Raw genomic sequence first — 26,386 nt, forward strand, 5'->3', positions numbered from 1 at the left:
GCCACCTGATACTGAGTGGAGCAGACAGAGCCTGGACTGCCTGCAAGAAGCCCCTGGGTCTAGCTGGATTTTGGAAAATTTGACAAAGGTTAGGAGCAGGAACACTGGGGATGTTTGTCAGAGCTAATGAGATCTGTCCTCTCCAGAGACATTGGGAGCTGAACCTACCCTGGCTGTAGATTACTGGCTTTTTCCAGCAAGAACCAAATATTGCTGTGGACAATTTGAATACTTTCCAAAGAACAAAAGACCTTAGGCATATGTGTGGTGGTCTGTGTGTGTCCTTTGAGTAGAGGGAGAGAGAAGAGAAGAGCATTTGAGGTAAAATAGTATGATGTGGGGGAAAGTGACACATAGTATAGGCAATGACCCAGACTCTCTGCATTAGGAGAGGGTCTTTGGAGAAAGAGAGAGAGAGGGGTGGGGGGAGAGAGAGACCCTCAGGAATGTGGATTGGAGGCTGACTGGATGTAGAGACTTTATTCCCAGAACATTTGAAAGCTGGTGGTGGTGTCACTATCTAGTGAACTTCTTTCTGGAGCTTCAGCTACCAGAAAGTAAATTAATAATAAAAGGACATTTGGGAGGCTGAGGCAGGCAGATCACGTGAGGTCAGGAGTTCAAGACCAGCCTGGCTAACATGGTGAAACCTCGTCTCTACTAAAAATACAAAAATTAGCCGGGCATTTTGGCACACGCCTGTAATCCCAGCGACTCGGGAGGCTGAAGCGGGAGAATCTCTTGAACCTGGGAGGTGGAGGTTGCAGTGAGCCCAGATTGCACCACTGCACTCCATCTTGAGAGGCCAACAGATGTCTCAAAATAATAATAATAATAATAATAATAACAATAATATAAGAGGACAGTTGCTCAGTGCTCTGTGGATCAGTTTTATCAGGGCTTGATAGCTCCTAGGACAGAGTCTGTTACTGTCAGACCTGAGCTGGCTCCTGCTCACAGGGGAGCCGGCACTGCAGGATGCACTCCAGGATGCCTGACTCTGGCAACGTTACTGGTTCAGCACAAACCTGGCCAACTGGGAAATGGCCCAACCTCTTTTGCTTAGTTAGGAAATGAGGGAAAATCCATGATGCTGTGTGTGGTACAGTAGAAAGATGTCTGTACCAGATGAGATGAGATGAGATGCCTGGCTCCAGTCTTGGCTCTGCCACTAACTGGCCACATGACCGCAGATAAATCCCCTCTTTCTGAATCTAGTTTTCTTGTCTATAAAATGAAGAAGCTTGATTGGGTGACAATATCAAGGAGCACTTTGGAGGCATTAGCTCTTTGCCAGGCCCTGAGCTGAGGGACTTACAAGCATTAGTTCATTCAAGTATCTCACCAATCCTATCAGGTAGGTATTGTTTTTAAGCCCATTTTACAGATGAGGTATAACTGAGGCACAGAGGGTTTAAGTAACTTGCATAAGGTGCTGAAACCAGGATTCAAACCCAGGTTTACCTGACTTTGAAGTCAGTGTTCTTAACTGCGGCATTGGATCATCTTTAAGGTCTGACATTCTAAAATTTCTTTCTGGAAGAGAAGGGCACAGAGGAGTGGGAGAGAGGAAAAGGAGAGAGGGACAGAGGATAATTTCTTGCATGGTAAAAATTGGAGGCCTTTTTCTTGTAAGAAGAAATGGGTGTGTGCAGGGTGGGGTGTGGAGGTGAGGAGCTGCATGATGAGATATCTTCTCATTGCATATTTTTGCAAACATGTTCTATTTTGCCTTCAAGGATCCTCTCAGCAAGGGTGACTATTGTATTGCTGATAGGAGCAAAAACTCCCCCATGTACCTTTCTCTGACCCCCCATCCTTGACACTTAATTCTGAAAAAATAAAATTTAAGGTGCTCAAACCACTTTTTTATTCCCAAAAGAGAGCACCTGGCACTAAAAGCTTACTTTTTCCGTGTATCTTAATTTTCTTTGGTTCGTCAAAGCCTCTTGTTTTCATTCAACTGGAAATAAGAAAGATTCAATGTCTTCAGTATCTCCCGACGTCAAGGATTCAATTTGTTGGAGTCATTTCCAAAACCAACAGCAATTCTACTCCAGGAAAGTGCCTTTCAGACCAGAAATTGCTACAGCACAGACAGCAGAGGGCGCAGGCATTGGGGACATTTCTCACTTGAATGCTGCCTGTGTGTCTTTGTGGCGGGGAGTATGTGTGTCTGCACCTGTAAGCAGGAAGAGCAGCTCATGCCTCAGGCTTGCCAAAAAGCAGGACTGCACACTAACACCACCATCTGCTTTGCTTGTTACTGAGCCCAGGCTTTGGAAGCAGACAAAGCAAGGTCTGAATTCCCAACTCTGCCACTTAACAGATGATTGCGTGACACTGGGGATGTTCTAGAGCTTCAGATTCCTTCACTACAGAAAAGAAAGAATGATTTCCTTGCAGAATGATCTGAAGATTCCCTGAGACCATATTCAGGATGAGTGCTTTCTATGTATTACATAGCCCAGTGCTTGACACCAAGTAAGCCCTCATTACGGGTAGCCTGGCTAAATTCCACTTTATGCCATGCACAGATCTAAGTGTTTTAAATGTAATAGGAAATAGGCCCAGAGAAGGAAAGGAATTTGCCCAAGGCCACACAGCAGGTAATCATGGAACTATGCATGCTGAAACTCAGGAAGTCTCTCTATAAAATCTGTAATCTTGGCTGGGCGCGGTGGCTCACGCCTGCAATCCCAGCACTTTGGGAGGCTGAGGCGGGTAGTTTGCTTGAGTTCAGGAATTCAAAACCAGGCTGGCCAACATGGTGAAACTCTGTCTACTAAACATACAGAAAGTAACCAGGCATGGTGGCATGCAACTGTAGCCCCAGCTACTCAGGAAGCCGAGGCATGAGAGTGGCTTGAACCTCGGAGGCGGAGGTTGCAGTGAGCTGAGATTGCACGACTGCATTCCAGCCTGGGCGACAGAGCAAGACTCTGTCTCAGAAGAATCTGTGATCTTAAACACAACTCTCAGCTGTCATGTATAGTTTACATATATGTTACTGTGTATATTAACAGATTGAAATACATTCTGAAGGTCATTCACACTGATGTGCATTTTAATTGTTCAGGACAGTTGCTGAAGTTGCCACCTGTCCTTACTTCTTACTCTGTGATCAGGGGCTCAACTACTGAAAGGCTACAAAATAAATATACTCTTTGACTCTTAGTTTCCTTATCTGTAAAATGGAGTTATTAGGAAATTAAATAAAAGCATATGTGAAAATGCATGACACACAGTAAAAACTTAATAATTAATTAACATTTTATTGTAAGAAGAGAGAGTATACCATGGCAAATACATCATAAATCTGATTCCTTTCTTCCATTAATCTCCTTGAGTTTTCTTTTTTACATTTATAGTCACGGGGGCCTCCCTCTGCAGTGCTTGTTTCTTTAATGTTTTATTTCCTGTACCAGGACCACTGGACTTTCTGAATCAGTTTCCATCCTGGAACTTCCTCAAGAGGCCTCAGGGAAGGATTTAGGCTGTGGCTAAGTAGAATAAAGGCAGAACTTTAATCTCAGGTTCTTGTTTAAGGTGAATTTGTCTCCATTCCTAAAGATTCCTGCCTTGTTCCCAGCCCATTAAGTGCCCTGGAAACCCACAGAAGGAAAACACATACTAAAGATGCAATTAAATTTACGTATATTCCAAGACACAGAGACACTCATCTGATCTTCCTTTCAGGTTTAACAAGCTTCTTTTTTAGGAGAGCCTCCAAATGAAACCCCATTACTGAAGTCTTGGGAAACACCACTCATTCATTCACAGAAAAATCTGGATGCTTACTTTCATTGATCCTATTTCAGGAACAAAAAGTCTGAGGCCTCAAGACGGCTCTTCCTCAAAAGGGCAAGACACAAGTATAGGAATCTCAAGAGTCTTCCTGACCATAGATGTGTCCACTGCAATGGCTCAGGCAAGAGACAGTGGTGGCTTAGAATAGAGTGGGGATGGTGGACAAGGAAAGAAATGGTGGGCTGAAGTTTGTTTTGGAGATAGAACCCACAGGACAGGCTAGCAGATTAGATAGGAATGAAGGAAAGGAAGAATCAGGGATGACTCCTGGATTTGTCTCAGTCTGAGACAAATCAGTCTCTGTCTGAGTCCTGCATGAAATGCTGCAAGTTCAAGGTTATTTCTGCATAGGGCATTGTTTGTGATAAAAAGTTTGGAAATAGCCAACAATAAGAGATGGCTAAATAATTATGTCTATGCAATGGAATGTGGTGGTGCCAGGTTAAAACAATAAAAAAGCCTCAAAGAAAAACATGTAGACCATATTGTTGACTTGAAAAATGTAACAGTATGTATAGTATGCTATTATTTGTATTAAAATACAAGGTGAAAGTATACATAGCCCCATTTGCTTATATATGAATAGGATGTCTCTGGAAAGATATACCAAGAAGTCGGTAGCATTAGGTACTTCTGGGGAAAAGTTGGTGGGTAAGGACAGGGTGAGATGGAAGCTTGTTGTCTACTATTTTGTACTCTCTGAATTTTGAGTCATGTGACTATGTTGCTTTATTAGTTTTCTATTACTGCTATAACAAATGATCACAAATGTAGTGGCTTAAAACAGTGCAAATTTATTATCTTATAGTTCTGTAGGGTAGAAGTTTGACACAGGTCTCACTGGGCTAAAATAAAGGGATTGGTGAGCTGCATTCCTTTCTGGAGGCTGGAGGGGAGACTGTTTCTTGGTCTTTTCTAGCTTCTAGAGTCTCCCTGCAGGCCTTGGCTCATGGCCCCTTCCTCTGTCTTCACAGTCAGCAGAGTGTCTCTGACTCTTCTCCCAAATTCATGTCTTCCTCTGACCACAGAGGGGAAAGGTTATCCACTTTTAAAGACTCCTGTGACTAAATTCAACCCATCCAGATAATCCAAGATAACTCGCCTCAAGGTTCTTAATTACATTCACAGAGTCCCTTTTGCCATGTAAAGTCACATATTAACAGATTCTAGGGATTAGATACGAGCATGTTTGGAGGCCATTATTCTGCCTACCACAGTTACTTATTCAAAAACAGTTTAAAACACGATGAAAAAATAGTGACTCCTCAGCTTTTTGTTTTGAGCCATCAGGTGGATAATTTACAGAGTACAGGGACTGAGGCAGCAGAAACAGGCTGGAGGAAGCAGAGTCGAGAGACTTGTTTGGGCATATTAAGTTTGAGATGCCAGTAGACTTTTCAGAGGTGATATCAGCTTGACTCTTGAATGTGTGGGTCTGGTGGTCATAGGCTTGTTAGGGCTGGAGATATTAATTTGGGAGATATCAGTGTATAGAAAGTGGTTAGAGTCATGAAACTGGCCAAGAGCACCTAGAGAGGGTTTGTGGATGAAGGAGAAGCCTCAGGACTGTGCTCTGAAGCCTGCAGGTAGGTGAAGGAGGAAGAGGAAGCCAAGGAGGCCAAGAAGGAGCACCAGTGGGGATGCAGAAAAACCCCATTACCTCCTCCGGGGAGGCTTCCCCACCCAGCCTGGATCTAAAGAGCCTCCATCCTACTCCCTAGTTGCCTCTATTGCACCCCCTTGTTCATTTTGTTTATGGGATGATCACAGTCTGTAATTCTCTTGTTTTGTTTCTTTGCTTATTGCCTGTCTTTCCCCACCGTATTGTAAGTTTCATGAGAGCAGAGCTTCGCCCATCTTGATCATTGCTGTATCCCCAGCACTTGGTCCAATACCTGGCTCAGAGTAGGCACTCAGTAAATGTTTGTTGAATGAATGAGCGAATGAATGGGTGGACGAAAACAAATTTAATTCCTCTACCCTTAATCCATAAACAAAGAAAATGGCGCTAAAATTTAAGTTAAGGGGAAAAAAAAGTGCAGCTGTCTTACATCCTTCGCGGACTGTTCCTCATGTTAGGGTCGCATAGGAGTTGTCTACTGAAAGCACCAGGAAGGTACCTCTGTTCCACCTGTGCCACCTTGCTTGAAATCCTACCATTATCATTCCCTGGAGTGAGGCATCATTCTCTTAGCACAGTGCCCAATAGTTAGTAAGCACTCAATACATTTGAGTTCTTCTTTCTTAAAATTATTATTCAGTCTTTAAAAAATGCAAATATCCCTGGGAAAGATGGCCCACAAAGTATTAACTCCTTAGTACGAATTTGTGTCTCAGCAGAAATAGCTGAGGAAGAACCTGGTTTTTCCTTAAACTGGTTGTTTCCCCCCCAGCAGCACACGGCTTCATTTTTGCATTATCTGAGATTAGTCTACAGGGGTGGAGTTGCAGAAAGGGGGAAAGGGCTTTCCAGAAAATGCTAGGGAATCTAAAGCAAACTTCAATATCTGGTTTTGCTGAGGCTCATGCCTGCACAGCATGAAGGTTGCTCTGCAAGCCACGTCAGCCACTGGCTTTTCATTTTGGGGTTGTTTGAGTCTCCCTGTGAGCTGAGCCAGGCAGTGGAGGAAATGAAGAGGCTCTCAAGGGAGGGGCAGGGGAAAGAGACAGTGGCAGGGTGGGTGCAGCTGGCAGTGAGAGACTCTGCCTCTTCAACACGGATGGCTCCTCCCGCTGCCGCTGCTGCTCCAGGAGACAGGTAAACATTCTGTGCAGGGTTGAGACTTCTCTTTCAGTTTCTTTCCTACTTGTCTGGAATTTGGGCTCACACAATATAAAGTGGACATTCTGTAGCCTAAAGGGACTAGAAAGCAAGGCATCCCCCTCTTCCCTTGAGCTGTTTCCTAGGGTGCTATAGTCCCAAACCCCCAAATCAATTACATCATCTGACAACTGCTTGTGTGGACAATGGGAAAGAATATTGTGCTTGGGGTATGTCTAAGGCTTATAAGAAAAGCCTTGAGCTGCAGGTTGAGTATCTTATAATAAGCAGTGTGGGAACCTGCAGCCAAATGTATATTGTTGGGTGAATGTTCTCCATCTGTTCTAGATCCCTAACTAGATACTGAGTCCCTTGAGGGTAAACCCATGCTCTAATCTAGACTTTTTGGTCCTCCAACACCCAGCACAGTAGATGGACGTGGAGATTTGCCTACACTTCTACACCTGTGCTGTCCAAAATGGTGAGAACTTGAGGCGTACTCCAAGTGTAAAATATACCCTGATTCTGAAGACTCAGTAGGAAAAAAGAACAAAAAACACTAATAATTTTTAAATGAGAACAAGTTCATATAATAGCATTTTGATATATTGGGTTAAATAAAATGTACTATTAAGATTACTGTTACATGCTTGTTTTTACTTCTTAAGTGCGGCTACTAAAACATTTTAAATTACACATGTGGCTTATGTTATGTTTCTATTGAACATCTCTGGTTTATATTGTGCTGGCCTCCCCTCTCCCATCCTTTCTTGCTCCCTTTAACCTCTAATCAGACTAGAGAGGTCCTTCTCGCTGGGCGTCTAAAGCCCTCAGAATCTTTTATTGGTCAGAGCAGGATCTCCTGGGTATTTTACATTTGTCCAATCACTGATATATCTTAGCAAATGTGTTGGTCATGTCATTTAAGCCTTCCCTATAATAGCACCCTTTGTTCTAAGGTAAAGAAATTCAGGCCAAGTGCAGTAGCTCATGCTTGTAATCCCAGCACTTTGGGAGGTTGAGGCAGGTAGATCACCTGAGGTCAGGAGTTCGAGACCAGCCTGGTCAACATGGTGAAACCCCATCTCTACTAAAAATACAAAACTTAGCCAAGTGTGGGGGTGCATGCCTATAGTCCCAGATACTCAAGAGGCTGGAGAATCGCTGGAACCCGGGAGATGGAGGTTGCAGTGAGCCAAATCAAGCCACTGCACTCCATCCTGGGTGACTGAGTGAGACTTCATCTCAAAAAAAGAAAGAAAGAGAGAAAGAAATTCAAGCAGCCGCAATTAGGAGAGGGATTGACTTTAATTGAGCATCTTTACAAATGTTATCTTCTTTAAATTTATTTTCATTTGGTTAGGTAGGCATTGTTTTCTCTGCTTTTTTCAGCTAAAGAGACTGAGACTCAAGAGCTCTGATAATCTGTCCCAACCGAAATCATCCACATAGTAAGAGATGCAGGGTCAGGGCTCGAACCCTGGTGCACCTGACTCAAAGAGCAAGTTTTCCCCCCACCAGTAGCACGTGGCTTCATAGTTTGCATAACTTGAGATGAATCTACAGGGGTCTCCCCCTTCAACCTGCTATGGAAGGGGCTCATTAAGGACACCCTGTATGATTTATTCTTTATCACGGATTTCTAGATTGTGCAAGGAACAAGTCCATCCAGGTCTTGGAGCACCTGAGTACATTCTAGTGCTGGCATCGTCCCTAATTTACTAAGTGCCTAGAACAAGTAGCTTCTCGTCTCTATAAAATAAAGAGAACCTTTACAGTTTGTGATCCTAAGCCTGTTAGGTGGGGAAAGTGGAAATTGAATTAGGCTGCCTTTGTCATTTTTTGTTTGCTTTAGGGACAAGTTCTCACTGTTGCCCAGGCTAGAGTGCAGTGCTATTTATAGGCATGATCATAGCTCACTGCAGCCTCCAACTTCTGGGTTCAAGCAAGCTTCCTGCCTCATCCTCTCAAGTAGCTGGGACTACAGGTGTTCACCACCTCATTTGGCTGGCCTTGTAGCTTAATTTAATGGGTTACACCTGGAATTAGAGGATTTTTTTTTTCTAAATAAGAATTGAAAAAAAAAATCTGAGAGCCTATTATTTCTTCATGTCAAAATTTCTGTTGAGTGTCCTGAACATTAAATTCCAGACAAATGAGTCTATGTCATGTGGGTGGGCAGAAAACCTCAAGTTCATTTGCAAGGATTAGAGGGCGTTTGAAGGTTGCCCACTCAGCAGGCAGTTTCCAGAGTGGCTTCACGCTGGTGCATGTCTTGGAAGTTGTGATCTGGTATCATTGCTCTAATAGCTAGAAATCCTCATTATCTGTTTAGTGGATCGGAGAGGAGAGCCAGATCCTTTCATAAGTCTGCTTATTAATCCTCCCTGAAAAGCCATGTTATTAGAGCAGCATCAAAGCTGGGACGCCCTTAGGAGCTCCCTCGTTAAGACTCTGACAGCTTCTTCCTTTTTCAAAACCGGATGTAAAGCGTGAATGGAGTCCAGCCTGAGGCTCTTCCCAGCTGTGCTGACTAGTCCAAAGGCAGTTAAGCCCCCATATCCACTCCCACCCCCAACCACCGCAACTCAGGCTTTACCCAAATTTCTTTATTCAATGCCTGCTGATTGCTGTTAAGAAGGCCTGTGAAGATTAATTTTCCAAATGAGTTGCCATTTCTGGTTCCAAATCTTTGGAGGGTAAATTTAAGTGTCCCACAGTAGTTAGATCTTGCAAATGGATTTTGGGCTGACTAGTGATTTTTATCTGTTCAGCTAGGCTGAGCCATACATTAATTCACTTCAAGTCTTTGAGCCTTGATGTTTAAAAAAAAAAAAAAAAACATGGGTGAGGGAATACATCCTTTATCTACTTTCCCTTTGAAATTTGGTTCTGGGGTTTGAAGGTGGCATTGGGAAAAAGGGACAGAAAGAATTGTTAGTTAGGCCGTGAGAACCTATTTCTTAGGCGTGTCTAGTACCAATAAGGGCCTGCCTGTTGTTCCATGTATCCCCCTAACATAGTGTAGCTGTAAATAAAAGGAGGAAAAACATTTCATATAAACAAGGGTCCGATTGAGTTACTTCTGGAAAACAGACAAACTCTCCCAAATCTTTCTTCTTTTTTGTGTGTGTGGCGGAGGGGGAGATGGAGTCTCACTCTGTTGCCCAGGCTGGAGTACAGTGGCATGATCTTGGCTCACTGCAACTTCTGCCTCCCAGGTTCAAGCGATTCTTCTGCCTCAGCCTCCTGAGTAGCTGGGATTACAGGCTCCTGCCACCATAGCCAGCTAATTTTTGTATTTTTAGTAGAGATGGGGTTTCGCCATATTGGCCAGGCTGGTCTTGAACTCCTGACCTCAAGATCGACCTGCCTCGGCCTCCCAAAGTGCTGGGATTACAGGTGTGAGCCACCGAGATCTTTCAACATGTCAACAATGGAGATTGTCAAGGCATATATGTTACCTTTAAATACAATTTTTTTCCTGTAAAAATCCATAAGAAAAGACCAATGGAGGGTAACCTACTCTTGAGAAGCTTTAATGGGAAGAATAAGCTAAAGATGTTTTTCTATAACTGCTAAAGCTTGTTATTTATTCCTTCCCCAATCCCCAAATCCATGACCTTTGAAAACAGGAGGCGTGTCTGAAAAAACAAGCAAAAATGACCTTAATCCTGACAAGGTTGTAAGTAAATATTATCAACCTAGGGAACAGTGTGGCATTTTTAGAAACTGCTGAGGGAAATTTGCGTAAACTTGTAATTAGGCTGAGAGCCTTTCAAAGCAGGGAGTACATGGTAGGCACTCAATCAATGCGGAATAAACAGGAACTGGTGAGGAGCCAACTCTTTGCTGACTTGCCATTCTTGCTGGGCCCTGTCGCCTGCTCCTGAAGTGGCTGCAAGGATTCTGCCTCCACTGAAGCACACACGTGCCCATTCTATGGGGGGAAAGCCAAAGGGCCCTTCCTTTGGCTTTGGCCGTGTGGCTGCAGGGCTTGAAATCCTAAGAGATCTGTGGCAGTGCAGTCCAGGGTGTGCTGGGTCTGCAGTGAAGATGAGGAAGGGGATAGAGAAGGAGGATGGAGAGACGATAGTTCCCCGGAGGGCGCACACTTTCACTGCCCCTAAAGGCACTGCAAGCCCTAGGTGGGAGGCTTCTGGGGGAAACGGCTGGATGGTGGACACCCCTCTTCCCTCTGGGTGGTCCAGGAAGTTCTTCCTGAAAGTGGCACCAAAACCAAAACAAAACAAAACAAAAAAAACAGGCTGGAATGTCTGTCGAGTGATGAAGTGATGGAAAGTAGCTCAGAGAAGGGAATGAGGGGCAAGAGGATCTGCTTTCACTTGCTCTCTTTCTTTTACAGCTCTCCCTTTCACTTTACAGTATACACGTGCTTAACATCTACTCTGCACAAGGCTTTGATTTTCAAAATGAGCTACATATAAAGTGACTCCAACATGACTCAGGCGCTGAGTCTTGGGGACACAGATTAAGGGGACATTTACTGAGATGGGTTTTAAAATAGAATAGGATTCTATTTTAAAACCCATCTCAGTAAAACTAGAGATAGTCTAACCCTTGCTCATCATATATCAAAATAGATCCATTGCAGGAAAACAAAAAAAAAACAAAAACAACAACCTATATTAAAAGTAGCAGGCATTACTAGAAAGAGATCGGAGTGGCAAGATAAATTATGAGCTCTGTTAGGTGCAAGAAGAGATGCTCTGTAAATAGAAAGAAGAAGAAGAGGAAGAAGAGGAGGAGGAGGAGGAGGAGGAGGAGGAGGAGGAGGAGGAAGAGGAGAAAATCTCTAAGGGTTGTAAAAAAAAGTTTAACTGTCAGGAGAATTTTTTTGCCCCCAGGTGCTGCGTTCACAGGCAACTTCCATTATTCCCAGGCTGCCTTTGGCAATTCCTTTCACCTCTCAACACTTCTTTGAAAAAGTATCTTTACTTTTCAAAACTTGTTTCCTCAGTACCGGAGAGCTTAGCCTTTTCAAATCAGTCTTCCCCTTCTCCATCTCCTAACTCCCAATCTCTCCTTTCTTCCTGGACCACTTCCTCTCTTTGGTTTTCAGCCTCTGGGAGGCAGACACCCCCAGGGGAGGCCAGTTCTCTCTGCATCCTGCTCGTTTTAAATTTTTTTCTCTCCTCTCCTCTCATCCTTCTCTCTGTTAGCAAAATATATAGTCCCTGTAGAAAAATTAGAAAACAGGTCAGGTGTGGTGGCTCACACCTGTAATCCCAGCACTTTGGGAGGTAGGAGGATTGTTTGAGCCAAGGAGTTTGAGGCCAGCTTGGGCAACATAGGAAGCCCTCATCTCTATTTTTTTTTTTTGAGACGGAGTCTTGCCCTGTTGCCCAGGCTGGAGTGCAGTGGCACGATCTGGGCTCACTGAAACCTCCATCTCCCGGGTTCAAGCAATTTTCTGCCTCAGCCTCCTGAGTAGCTGGGATTACAGGTATGCACCACCATACCCAGCTAATTTTTGTATTTTTAGTAGAGATGGGGTTTCACCGTGTTGGCCAGTCTGGTCTCAAACTCCTGACCTCGTGATCCGCCCGCCTAAGCCTCCCAAAGTGCTGGGATTACAGGCATGAGCCACTGCGCCCGGCTCTATTTTTATAATGAAATTAAAATTTTTTAAAAATGGGAAATGCAGAGGTATAATAATAAAGAATATGAAAGTCACCAGAAATCTCAGCACCAAGAGATAATTACTACTCTCATTTTTGGTATTTACTTTTCCATGATATGGACATGGGAAGATGGCCGTAATATATTAAGCAGGGAAAGAGTTAACAAGATTACACTTGCAAGCACACATGCACACAGCATGTTGATTTCCACGGAGTGTATTTGACATTCTGTTGGCTTATCTGCCTTTTGTTGACCCAACAGTATGGTGTGAACATCTTTGTTTTCCCAGTTACTTTAATGGCTAAATTGTATTCCCTCTCATGGATGTCCTACAATTTCCACAACCATCCCCCACTACTGGGTATCAAGGTTGTTTCTCAATTGCTGCTAGTGTAAATGACACAGTAGTCCCCTACTTTACCCCTGGATCTTTGTACACATTTTCTTAATGATGTCATTGGGATTAATTCCTCTAAGTGGAGTTGCTGAGTCTAAGGAGTATGGACATTTTTATTGCTTTTTTTTTTTTTTTTTGAAATGGAGTTTTGCTCTATTGCCCAGGCTGGAGTACAATGGCATGATCTTGGCTCACTGCAACCTCTGCCTCCTGGGTTCAAGCAATTTTCCTGCCTCAGCCTCCAGAGTCGCTGGGATTACAGGCACCTACCACCACACCCGGCACATTTTTATATTTTTAGTAGAGATGAGGTTTCACCATGTTGGCCAGGCTGGTCTTAAACTCCTGTCCTTGGGTGATTCACCAGCCTCGGCCTCCCAAAGTGCTAGGATTACAGGCATGTGCCACAGGGGCTGGCTTTCATTGCTTTTTGATACCCACCACCAAATTGCCCTTCAGAGAGATGATTACAAGTTGCCTTCTTGCTAGAAAGTGTCTGTCTGCAGAAGACTTCGCTGGGCTGAGAGCATTTTAATTATTTTTAAAAATTAGTTTCAAATTGTTTTAACTTAATTTATTTAGTTTTTAGAGTTGGAACTTCTTTAAAGACATAGATATCTTTGGCCATCTTCACGTGTCTTTCTCCCAATAGGAGCATTACAGAACATCAGTTAGGTGCAGAGACTGGGCAGTGCACCCATGTGCAAGGACAGGAGACACACATCCTCCCTGAAGGAGTGACAGTCTAGGGAGGAAGGCAGACTGCAGGCGAGGTAACAGCAGCTCTGTGTGAGGAATGCTACGATTGCAGGCGCTGTGTGGGAGCCCCCTGAACCAAAGCCCTCCCGTGAGGGAGGGGGATGTAGGGGTGGGGCGGAGTGTGCACAGGCAAGAACAAGCCTGGGGCATTGAGAAACTGCAAGAAGCCCAGGCTGGCTGCAGCATAAAGTGTAAGAGAGCTTGGCTGGGAGGTGGGCAGGACTCAGATCATGCCAGGCCTTTCATGCCTGAGTAGGCAACCACTGTCAGTCAGGTTCATGCACAGTAATCCCACGCACTAGGTAACATGCATGTGGAAGAGAACAGATGCTTTGCTGGCTGTCCTCTTGCCCCAGTCACTTTTTAACAAATCACTAAAAGGTCCTGGGTTACTATTGACCCCTACAGCACTTGTGTGGGATAAGGAAGGGATGCCCCTAACGAAACAAACACAAGTTGGTTCTATATTAATTACATACATAAAATTATTAAATCCAAGATAATAGAAAATTAGTGTTTTTAGTCACAATACCCAGGATTTGAAAGTCTCTGGGATGTAACAATTCGCCATAAGCTAGTTTTAGTCATAAAATAATTTTCATGGGCACAACATTTTCTGTGGCAATTTTAATACCTACTTGTTCCAGGTTTTTTTTTTTTTTTTTTTTTTTTGAGACGGAGTCTCCTTCTGTCACCCAGGCTGGAGTGCAGTGGTGCAATCTCGGCTCACTGCAACCTCCGTCTCTTGGGTTCAAGTGATTCTCCTGCCTCAGCCTCCTGAGTAGCTGGGATTACAGGCATGCACCACCATGCCCCACTGATTTTTGTATTTTTAGTAGAGATGGGCTTTTACCATGTTGGCCAGGCTGGTCTCGAACTCCTGACCTCAGGTGATCCACACCCCCCCTCGGCCTCCCAAAGTGCTGGAATTATAGGCATGAGCCACCATGCCCGGCTCAGTATCTTATTTTCTATAAAAACGGTCACTAGAATTGATAGTCTTTCTTGTGACATTCTGGATAAGTAGCTTTTTATAATTGTTTTAAAAGTATCTATATTTTCCACTCCTTGCTGATACCACCAAAGTTAATGTATCCTAAGAGCTACGACGGTTTTAGGAAAATGTGTCTGTCTGGAATATTATTACTGAAAATATATTGAGGCACTTCATGGGAGGCAATTAGATTTTATTAATCTACTTATTTATTTATTTTTTGAGGTGCATTTGTTGTCTTGCTCTGCCACCCAGGCTTGAACGCAGTGGCACGATCATGGCTCACTGCAGTCTCAACCTCCTGGGCTCAAGCAATCCTCTGCTCTCAGCCTCCCAAGTAGCTGAGACTACAGGCATGTACCAACATGCTGGCTAATTTTTGTATAGATACAGAGTTTCACCATGTTGCCTAAGCTGGTTTTGAACTCCTAAGCTCAAGCAATCCTCCTGCCTCCCAAAGTGTTGTGATTACAGGTGTGAGCCACTACACCCAGACACGTCAACTAGATTTTAGAAAGTGACTTCAGGATTTTAGTTCCTCTTTCACCAATGCTTCATCAGTATCACTCTTCCTCCTATGTTTCTCAATTTCAGTTGTGTACTTTTAATGGTTGCAGAAGCTCATATTTATCATAATTTTTCAATTTATGCATGTCATCTAGAATACTGAAAAGACCTTGAGATATTCTTTATTATAAACTTCTCTTTTAAGGAGATATTATTGCTTCCAATATAGAAAAAAATTAATTTTGCTATTGACCTTCAGAATGTAGAGGATTACAGACGTGAGCCACCTCACCCGGACAGGACTTTTTAATATTGGCTTTAAAGAATAGGCAACACTATTGGCTTTAAAGAATAGGCAACCTGGCAGGGTGTGGTGGCTCACGCCTGTAATCCTAGCACTTTGGGAGGCTGAGGTGGGTGGATTACCTGAGGTCAGGAGTTCGAGACCAGCCTGCCCAACATGGTGAACCCCCCCCATCTCTACTAAAAATACAGAAGATTAGCGGGGTGCAGTGGTGCGTGCCTATAATCCCAGCTACTTGGGAGACTGAGGCAGGAGAATCACTTGAACCTGGGAGGCGGAGGTTGCAGTGAGCCGAGATGAGGCCACTGCACTACAGCCTGGGCAACAGAGCAAGACTTCATCTCAAAAAAAAAAAAAAAAAAAAAAAAAAAAAAAAAAAAAAAGAATAGGCAGCCTTAGAATCTTTTGGGGACTTATGCTGAAATCCATTAAGTTTGTCATAAATTTTTTTCATCTTTGTTGTATCCCTGCTCCCTCAAATCATCATAGCCTATGTTCAGTGTTTTTGTTGGTGACGTTCGACCAAAAACCTAAAGAATCCTTCTCCAGTTGTATCATTTACTGTAAGAATAAAATTAATGTTTATCTATATATATATTTGCATTTTGAAAATTTACAAATCTAAAAATAATTGTCAACTGTTCCACATGGCTTACATCAGGAAATGTACCTCAAATTATTTAACTGTGTGATATTTACCATTTCTTACAAGATTCACAATGATTTCAGTCAACAAATCTGCTATATTTTAATCATTTGGTTTTGCTTTTCACCTGCTAAATAATGTGTAAATGTTATTTGGTGTTTATACAAACATATCGTATATAATATTTGTACAATAATATACAAGTATATGTTTATATAAACAAATATATATTGTATATATACAAATATATTGCATATTTGAAATATATATTTGTATACTGCTCCAAGTTCTACTAAGCTTCTATGCTTTTTGTAAATGAAGAAAATTCCTGTTATTATGCTGCTTATACATTTTTGTAGATGATCCTCTGAATGCTAGATATTGTCTTGCCAAAACAGAATTGAGTTTATTATGTGTTCAGTGTAATATTTTCCTCATCATATAGAATCTGTTTTGCAGCATTAATAATTATATATTTCTAATCAGCTTTGAAATTTGAATACTTAGCATTCCTATTGATGTTTGTTTCAGATTCTTCACGTTTACTAAGAAAATGTGCTAAGTGCTGTAGAATCTTTGCCATTTTCCAGATGATTTTTTGTTCTCAAAGAGGTGGCAAAATACAGAGTCCTTTGAAGTATAGTAAAATAATCAGAATCTAGTCATTATCATTTCTCCTAACCATTTGGAAAAAAAATTGTGTCCATTGTATTTCCAAAAACTTCCAACTTGTATTATCTTTTGTAAAGATAACAAATTTCTTACTTGAGTTGAACAATTTTCAGCAAGAGTACATCTTTGTTTCCTATTCAAACTACTTGGCCATGTGTTTTAATTCTTTGCACTTTTAAAGTTACTTTTTTTTAGATTCATTGATTATGGTTGACAATGGAACTAAAAGGTAAATTCACATCTCACATTTCTGTGACACATTCACTGAAACAAACAGCCCTAAACTCTCTATTTTCTTTTGGTATTCCACCCTTTTCTCCCGAAATTTATTCAATAATCCAAATAGTTTTACTTTACTTTTTATCTAGACAGCTTTTCATCTTCTGGTTTTAGTTTGATTTTTTTTTTCTTATCAGTATCCTGGGAGAAATAATATTATATTAGCTTATAAAATATTAAAGAAATATTATTAAGGCTAGGCATGATGACTCACGCCTGTAATCCCAGCACTTTGGGAGGCTGAGGTGGGTGGATCACGAGGTCAAGAGTTCAAGACCAGCCTGACCAACATGGTGAAACCCCGTCTCTACTAAAAATATAAAAATTAGCTGGGCGTGGTGGCGCGTGCCTGTAATTCCAGCTACTCAGGAGGCTGAGGCAGGAGAATCGCTTGAACCCGGGAGGCAGAGGCTGCAGTGAGCTGAGACCATGCCACTATACTCCAGCCTGGGCATCAGAGTGAGAAACTCTATCTTAAAAAAATTATATATGTATATATATATAAAATTAAAACATAATAGCGTAGTTTATCCTAGAACTTAAAACTTTAATATATATATATAATGAACCGTGAAACTTTACCAGCAGTTAACTTTTCTCCTGAAGAAATTTTCTTTAACACTCCATAAACAATAGTTATGATACAATTAGCAATTCATGATATGATAGTCTCTAATTTATGAATATAAAATAATTATTTTATGAATAGATAATGGCCTTGATCATTAATTACTACAAAAGTGAGTTGTGTCATAATAAAAATCTGTAGATCTAAACTAGGAATTCAGAGCTACCATTCAGGCAGACAACATGAACTGTAATGCAAAACTTCAAATTTAGCCAACACACAAATGCTAACACAGGAGTTTTTAAAAAATTAGATAAAAATTGAAACAAGAGTTGGAAAACAACTCCTTGTTTGGAAGCACTAGTTATTGTGGCACTCGTTACTTAAGCCAGTAAGGTCTTTGTCAAACACTCTCTGTTTCAGCTTATGAAGTAAATGTCAACCCTGTTAGAAAGCCTATTTCCACCTGAAAGAAAGTTGTCATAAAAAAGGATTTTTGTTAGAGAAGACATTTTATTGTTATTTGCCAGAAAATTATTGTAATAAGAATATGTCATCTACCTTTAGAGTTAGCAGTTACATAAAAAAAGTGAAAAAAATTCAACATAATGATGTCTGTGATGTGGATAATTTCTTTCTTTCTTTTCTTCTCTCTCTCTCTCTCTCTCTCTCTCTCTCTCTCTCTGTTTCGAGTTTCACTCTTGTTGCCCAGGCTGGAGTCCAATGGTGCGGTCTTGACTCACTGCAACCTTCACCTCCTGGGTGCAAGCGATTCTCCTGCCTCAGCCTCCCGAGTAGCTAGGATTACAGGCATGCACCACCATGCGTAGCTAATTTTTTGTATTTTTAGTAGAGACAGGGTTTCTCCATGTTGGTCAAGCTGGTCTTGAATTCCCGACCTCAGGTGATCTGCCGGCCTCTGGCCTCTCAAAGTCCTGGGATTACAGGTTGGATAGTTTCTTTAGATGTCATGCCCTTGAGCAATAAACAACCTGAACAACTGTCCTTAGCTCCAAAATTTACATAGTCATTACAGCTAATAAAGATAATATAGAAACAATCTATGTAGTAAATGGAGGCATAGTTTAAGGGATTGTGAGACCTTTGTTGTTTGCTAACCGTGACCTTGAGCAATTCACTTATCACTCAGTTACCTCAGCTACAAATGGGGTTATGTATGCTTCATCCTTCAAACTGCTGACCGGAGGTCACACGAGATATCCCCAGTTCTGAACAGTCAATGAAATCATAAGATGTGCATAAGGTTTCCATTTTGCACTTGTTAAAAATGTGCTTGCAGCCGGGCATAGTGGCTTATGCCTGTAATCCCAGCGCTTTGAGAGGCCAAGGCCGGTGGATCACTTGAGGTCAGGAATTTGAGACAAACCTGGCCAACATGGTGAAACTCCATCTCAACTAAAAATACAAAAATTAGCTGGACATTGTGGTGGGTGCCTGTAATCCCAGCTACTCGAGAGGCTGAGGCAGGAGAATCGCTTGAACCTGAGAGGCGGAGGTTGCAGCGAGCCGAGATCACGCCACTGCACTCCAGCCTGGGTGACAGAGGGAGACTCTTGTCTAAATAAACAAATAAGTAAGTAAAATGTGCTTGCTTAATTTTTTTTTATTTTGTTTTTAAATTGAATGAAGGATATGCGCAGAGCCAGTAAAGGATGGTAATATGGGATCAGTTCCTGTTAAGTCACCAGTGGACGGTTCTGGTTTCACGTGTTCACTGGTGCTTTTTTGTAGGAGCCCGAGAGGCTGACAGTTTAATTTTCTTAGGATGCCAAATGTTAAGGCACTTGTTTGACATTTGCAAATAAGCTGCTGTGCAAAATGAAAACCTGATGGTGATCTTTAAAGCAACCCCAACCAATGAATGTCTCTGCAACAAACCTCAAGAGGACACAGGGTTTCTATTTTGAGAAATGAAATTCTGCAAAAACAACCAAAAAAAACCATTTAAAGTCATAGAAATGGTGAGAGTATTGACTTCAGAGGAAGCCAGGAGGAAGTTTGCTCAAACATCCCCCTCCCGTCTGCTCCTGATGGCTCCATTTGATTAAGCCAGCACATTTGTGGCCAGCCTGAAAATGAGCAAAGGGAATGTGTCCAAGTTCTCATTCATTCACTGAGCATTTATTGAGGCCTGCTGTGTTCCAGGCACTGGCCTAGAAGCTGGGGAGATAAGTGAAATTAGACATGATTTCAGTCCACTGGGCTCTTGAAGTCTAGTTCATGAACTGTCTTTCTTGCCCTCTGTCTTCCTAGGTTCTGTTCCTCCCTCCTTCTGCATCCTAGGTGACAGCCTTCCTTTCACCCTTAGGTGTGCAATTCTCCCGCTTAGCAATGATTTCAGATGTTCATTGAAGGAAAAATGGCTGCGTTCCAGCTGCCATGCCTTCACTCCAAGAACCCTCCCACCTGGTGTATCCACAGCCTCAGCACTGCCTATAGGAATCCTTCCTACACATCCGTGACCACAACAAAAGCCACCTCCTCCATGTAGTCTTCCCTTGTCACTCAAGTTAGAAACAACCTGCTCCTCCTTTCTGATCCAATAGCCCTGTTTTCGTACATCTTTTTAGCTTTGATTATACACCTACCTTTTGTTACAGCTGCTGTGGTTGCCGCGGATATTTTCCTCGCTAAATAGGGGTGGGGTTGAGCGTGGGGCAGCACTCCCTAAATCCAGGGCCCATGTCTCATTCTTCTCTATCCTTGAAACCCGTCTCACACTGCTAAGGACATACCACATGCTAAAGAAAAGTTTGAATTGGATTTTTTTTTCTTTTATTTTAGATGCCCAGAATTAGATTGGTCAATCCCCGTAGTGGCATTCTTACATCGTGGGTCCACGAACTGTTCTTATGTTCTATTTATTTCATATTTTTGAGTCTTCTTTGTTCTCCATTTCCCATCCACTCCACCCATCCCACCCCACTCCTGTTATAGACACACTCTCTTGTTTTATTGAAGTGTGACCTTCGAATCTATCTTCCATAATGTTATTTGCACACTTGTGTAAGCTTGAGTGATACTTGCCATTGTTGGGATTGAATTTGCCTTCGGCTAAGGGAATGAAACACCTCCACTGGAATTTCAGGCACCAGCGCCTGCAAGGAAGTGTTTTGAGGCAGCGACTCTTGGAATCAAGGCAGGAGGTAGTCAGCAGCTTAGTCCAAGGGCGGCGGACTTATCCTGCTTCCGCTTCCGCTTCTTCTCCAGGCTCCCCCAACCTCAGAGCCTCCTTGTTACCTCATGCCCGGACGCTGCCCGTCTAGTAGAGCCTTTCTACACAGCCGCTGCACTGCCAGCCAGGAGGCTCCAGGGGGAATTCTTATGCCCAAGCGATTGCTGTCCTCTTGACACATCGCTATTTGAGAACAACCATTTCTGTACCTCCTGAATCTTTTGGCTTGCACCCCTGGATGTAGCATAGCACACTCTTGGCAAATAAGGCAATACGCTCCTCTCTTGCCCTATGATGAAGAAATGCCATGTGTCCTTAGATCAGCAATTCTCAAACTCTTTGGCCTCCAGACCCATGTACACTCTCAAAAATTACTAAGGAACCCAAAACGCTATTGTTTATGTAGTTTATGTCTATTTATATTGACCGTATCAGAAATTAAAACTAAGAAAACTTAAAAATATTTATCTAATCCCCTTAGAAAATAGTACTAAAGCCACTACATCTTAAACATAACACTTTTTGTAAAATATAACTATTTCCCAAAGCACGAATAATTTAGTGAAAAGAGCAGCACTGTTTTATGCATGTGCAAATCTCATTATTCATACCTAGCTCAATAACAGACAGCTGAGTTCTCAGGTCTGCCTTTGCACTCAGTCTCGTGCCATACCACATGTCACATAGACTTTGGGAAACTCCACTGTATGCTTGAGAGAAACTGAGAGTGAAAAAGGCAACTAGTATCTTAGTATTATTAAGAGAGTGGTTTTGACCTCATGAACCCTCTGAAAAGATCTCTGGAACCCCCAGGGTTCTACACTTTGAGAACTGCTGCCTAGATCATCGGTTTCTTGATGACAAGGCCATTTGCTGTTCATCCTTACAGACTGGGTTATTTATTTATTTATTTATTTTAACTTAAAGACCAATGTAATAGGACAGACTGGGTTTTAAACAGACTATGTAGTTGGCACTCAGTAAACCTTGCTTGAATTGTTTGGAAATGTCTGTGTCATGAGGGTTTATTGCTCTATCATCAGCATCCAGGGACGTTCTATACCCACTCTAGTGATGCTGCTGTTGCTGAAGGCTTTTGGATTCTCCTTGGAGGCTGGCTTTTAGAGAAATCGGTAGTTCCGTTGAATATCCTCCGTGATGCCATATCTTTGTTCTCTGAGAAGCACTTTGATTTTTGGGAACAGCCAGAGTGATGAAATCTGGTTTCTAATACGAGTAGTCAAATTGGGTAACACTGTATTTTGGATTTGTAAAAGGGAATACTGTCTTCCTAAAACTGGGACGGCAGATCTACTTTAATGGCCATTTCTCTAATTTTACACATATATTTATACCTATGCAAATGATGTTTGTCACAGTTTAATAATTACATCATCATTTCAAGAGTAAAAAGTGGAAACAATCTAAATTTACTACTAGGTGACCAGTTAGATAAGCTGTGAGCAACCATAGAACAGAACACTCTGAAGCGGAAGAAAGGAATGATAAAAATTCTGTATGTATTAATAATAAATTAACTCCTAGATATATTAAGTGAAAAAGCAAAAGGCAAAACAAAGTATGTAGTATACTATCATCTGTAAAGAAGACGCCTGTATAGTGAGTGTGTGTCTGTGTCTATGTGTTTGCTCATGTATGCATAAGGTGCACAATAAACTGGGCATGTGGTTTCCTCCAGGGAGGAGAACTAGATGGCTGGGGTCAAGAGCAGGTGAGCAGCTTTTCCAGGACTGTCCTTTTGTACCTTTTGAATTCTAAAACCATCGGAATGTGACCTAATGAAACATAAACTTTAAAAGTCCCAAACTGAAAAGATGATGATGTCCTCCCCTTACAAAATTAAAAATAAAAACAATTTTAACACTTAGAAAACCTATTCTCTAAAAGAATTCTGTGTATTTCCTGGGCAATTACACAATTGTTAGAATAAATGTACAATGTACCAGGTGACATGTGGAAGGGGACAACAGAAGGGGGCAATGACAGGCACTTGTGAAAATATTCGCCTTTTTCTTAATCATGTCTTGTTCCTCTTCTCATCCTTGCTTCATTTCACAAATAGGGGAACTGAGTCCAGGTAGGTGAAGTGACTCATCAGTGCCACCTGGGCTCTTGGTTCTAATGCTTGCTTTGTTAGAGAGGAGATTTCCAGACTGCTCCTGCAGCTCTCTCTGCTAGGATGTGGTAGGAGTGAGGGGAGGAGAGGGTGGCAGATCCTCTTTCATTTGGCCTTAAACGTACCTCCCTCTTTGCCTCTCACCCTGAGCAGGTCTGGCATCTCAGGCCAGTGAACACCTGTGGTGGTGGCTGTGGGACAGCTTCTTCCCCTGCTCTTTCTCTTCCTTCTTCCCCTTGGCCACCCACACCCAGGCAGGTGTCCTCGCCAACCCCAGGACACTGCTCTTGATGTTTCAAAGGCACGTGTCCTCCTTTTCTGAAATTGACATTACCCAGTTCAATATCACCTACTTTACCAGAGTACTTTGGGCTCTTTCAAATCAATTTCTGCTTCAAAGGATAAAGAGTTGTCATCAGCTAAGAGGTTCAAAAGTCTTTGGTGTAGGCTCTCCAAAATTCTGGCAGAGGTCAGGTGACCCTGGCTTTTATAAAGGAGTCTGGCATTCATTCATTCATTCATTCATTCATTCATTGAAGAAATATGTATTGGACCTATTCATTGCATGAGGCACTTTCTAGGCACTGGGGATGAAATGTTGGCCGAAACAGATAAGGTCTCTGTTCTTATGAAGCTCACATTCACGTGATGAGAGGCTGACAGTAATCAAGCAAACAAATAAATGATCAAGGTAACTTCAGATACTAATAGATAAGAGGGCGATGTGACAGATAGGGGCTGGGGAGCCACCTTTGGACTTGTGCTGAATTCTATCTGAAGATACCTTCACTAAGAGAGAGGTGCTGTCTCCATGGCTTTTGAGGGCCTCCCCTCCAGTGGTGAGATTTTAACAATCTCCCCATCTGACAGGTTCTTATGCAGGAATGAAAGACATGGAGGGGAAGAGGGGGGCCAGCTCCCTGAGTCCTGTGTCCACCAGCTGCTGCTAAATACCTCTCAGAAACTCTGCTTCTAGCTAAGGGGACTACTTCTCTCGGGAATCTCAATACTTGGAACAAGAACCTCGTGGATGGACCCTTTGGCAAAATGAATTGGACCAACCATAGGTTCCAGGACTGGAGAGCCAGCAATGCCTCCCTGGACAATCCCACTCAATTACTCTGCTCAGGTAAGACCAACTGAAAACCAGACCAATACAAATCGTTGCTATTCCTGTTTTTTGTTTGTTTGTTTGTTTGTTTTTGTGATAGGGTCTTGCTCTGTCATCCAGGTTGGAGTACAATGGTGTGATCATGGCTCACTACAGCCTCGACTTCCCTAGCTTAAGTAATTCTCCTATCTCAGCCTCTCAAGAAGCTGGGACTACAGGCATGCAGCAGCACACCCAGCTAATTTTTGAATTTTTTTTTTTTTTTTTTTTTTTTTAAGTAGAGGCAAGGTCTAGTCTAATATTGCCCAGGCTGGTCTCAAACTCCTGAGCTCAGGCGGTCCTCCTGCCTCGACTTCCCAAAGTGCTGGGATTATAAGCGTGAGCCACTGCGCCTGGCTTGTTGTTACTGTTAAATAATAGTCTGATCACTGAGTTCTTAAACAACTCCATGAGGTAGACATTCATATTCTGTCCATTTCACAGATGAGGCTCAGAAAGGTTAAGTGTCTGTCCTAAGATCACAGTTAGGAAGTGTCTGAGACCTAGGTCACTGAACTTTAAATCTCAGGCACTTTCATGACATCCTCCTTTGTTCTTCTCGCCCCTACCCACCTCCTCTGCCTGCCCAGGATAGGTACTTGCCTTTCTAGCCCTGGATAGACACCCTCATGCTGTGTCCCCCTTGCTGTAAACAGGTGTGCTCCACTCCCACCAGCCTCCCCCAGCTGGTGACCCAAGTTCCTCTCTCATTGCTCAGGGCTTATGTGTGTCATCTGCCCCACCCCACTCCCCCATACATCATGCCCTGTGACTTGGTGCCTCGTCTTGTGTGATTCATGGCTGGTGCCCTGGGCACTGGGAAGATCTGGTTTCCAAGACCCCTTCCTACCCTCCATCCAGTAGCTGTCAAAGGGAAACTTGGTGAGGTCAGCTATGTCACTCAGAAGGGAGACAGGGAAAAAGGCAGAAAGGAAGGGAGCTGTTAGGATACCCAACAGTATTCCATCTGGCCTTGGTGCCCCCAAAGACTGTGAAACTTGGTATTTGTGTTCCCAGATGCAATTTATCCAAGGTGGCTAATAAATTGCCCTAGTGATCCAATGAGCTCCCCCCACCCCACCTTGGCTGCAGTCTCTGCATTGTGCAGCCAGCTCCTCAAGACATGTGGTCTGAGAGGTGCTATCTGCTGTTGTTGTAACCAAGCGAGTTATAGAGAAACGCCACACTCTGAGATGAATTCAGGAGTCCTTTATTAGTTGGCGACCAAGAGATGGCTAGTGCTCAAAATTTTCTTGGCTCTGAAGAAGGGGCTAGACTTTCTTTTGTACTTTGATTTAGAAAGGGGAGGCTCGTTAAAACAATCTTAGAGAAGTAAGCAAAAAGTTAAAAGGATAAATGGTTACAGGAAAGCAAACAGTTCCAGGTGCAGGTGCAGGGGTTTTAAATCTATCACAAGGTGATAGACGCTGGGCTTTGGGTGCTATCAACCGGACACAAACGCAGGGGCTCTGGGTGCTATTAAGTGGGTGAATTCCTGGGAACTGCGGATGTAGCTTGCCACAGTATCTTATCAGTTAATTTCATTTTGGATGTGCTGGGAGTCAGCTTGCACAAGTTAAGTCCTTGAGGAAGGAGGGTGGGTAAGGGGCTGCAAATGAAGGAGCCAAGATGGAGTCTGTCTGGCTATCCTAGCTAAGGGAGAGTCAATTCAGGTTAAAACAAGGTAGGGTATCACACTATAAGGGCTGAATCATGCAACTTCACTTTATGGGGAATAAACAGGAAGGAGCCTGAATGCAGGTAAAGAGAGCTTTGGGTTTGGAGTCAAAATGCGGACTCCAGTCCTGGCTGCAGTATTTGCCTCAGGCAAGTGCCTTCCCCTGAGATTCCTCACCTATGCAATGGGAGAGTTTAAGATTCCTTCTAGCTCTGAGAATCTACAGATGGAATGTGGCTGGAGAGGGGATGGGCTTTGTGTCTCCATTCCTGGAGGCAGGAGAAATTCTTTCCCGGTGTGAATAATTCTCCCCTTCCCCACCAGAGCATGGACACGCTCTCACGCCTGCCACATTTTCCTAGTCGTAGCTCTACTGGCCTTGCCTATGTCCTGATCCTGTCAACCCTTTCACGTGCCCCTCCCAAAATGCTGGGATTACAGGCGTGAGCCACTGCTCCTCCCCCAGGTACCTAGCACTGCACCATCCTGGTTATCTCTTTTTCTGGACCTCCTATCGTATCTGCTAACCCTTGGTAAGAATGGTAGATCTCTGGAGTGAACCAATCACATGGAGGCAGCAGAACGTACTGTGTATGAACACACGATTTAAAGTCAGAGACACGGAGGTTTACGTCCGAACTCTGCCACTTATCAGTCTTATAACTCTGAGCAAGTGTGATCCCCGAGAGCTGTTTTTCTTTACTGTATAATAGGAATAATGATTGTTCCTATCTCAAGTCTATTTATGAAGACTAAACAAGATAATGAATGTGCCCAGTATATATTAAGTTCACAATGAACAGTAGCTAATATTACCATTTAGGATTCTGTAGAGCTCGTTTGCATGGGTGTGCAAGAATTACCTTCATATCTCCTTCATAT

At 42.8% G+C, this 26,386-nt stretch overlaps 1 protein-coding gene across 2 annotated transcripts in view; it reads left to right on the forward strand.

The window, feature by feature from the left end:
- The first annotated feature begins 6,502 nt into the window (after nt 1–6,502).
- The window catches only part of RHEX (regulator of hemoglobinization and erythroid cell expansion), a 64,735-nt gene continuing 44,851 nt past the window's right edge, over nt 6,503–26,386 (forward strand). The window contains exons 1-2 of one of the 2 annotated variants that reach the window (XM_078004697.1): nt 6,503–6,568; nt 23,547–23,805. In XM_078004697.1, coding sequence (XP_077860823.1) covers nt 23,724–23,805 — 82 coding nt within the window. In that variant the 5' untranslated portion in view covers nt 6,503–6,568; nt 23,547–23,723. The remainder of the gene's footprint in view (nt 6,569–23,546; nt 23,806–26,386) is intronic. The other variant, XM_078004693.1, reaches the window with a different exon arrangement.

The sequence above is a fragment of the Macaca mulatta genome, chromosome 1 (assembly GCF_049350105.2).
Source record: "Macaca mulatta isolate MMU2019108-1 chromosome 1, T2T-MMU8v2.0, whole genome shotgun sequence".
NCBI classification, from domain to species: domain Eukaryota; kingdom Metazoa; phylum Chordata; class Mammalia; order Primates; family Cercopithecidae; genus Macaca; species Macaca mulatta.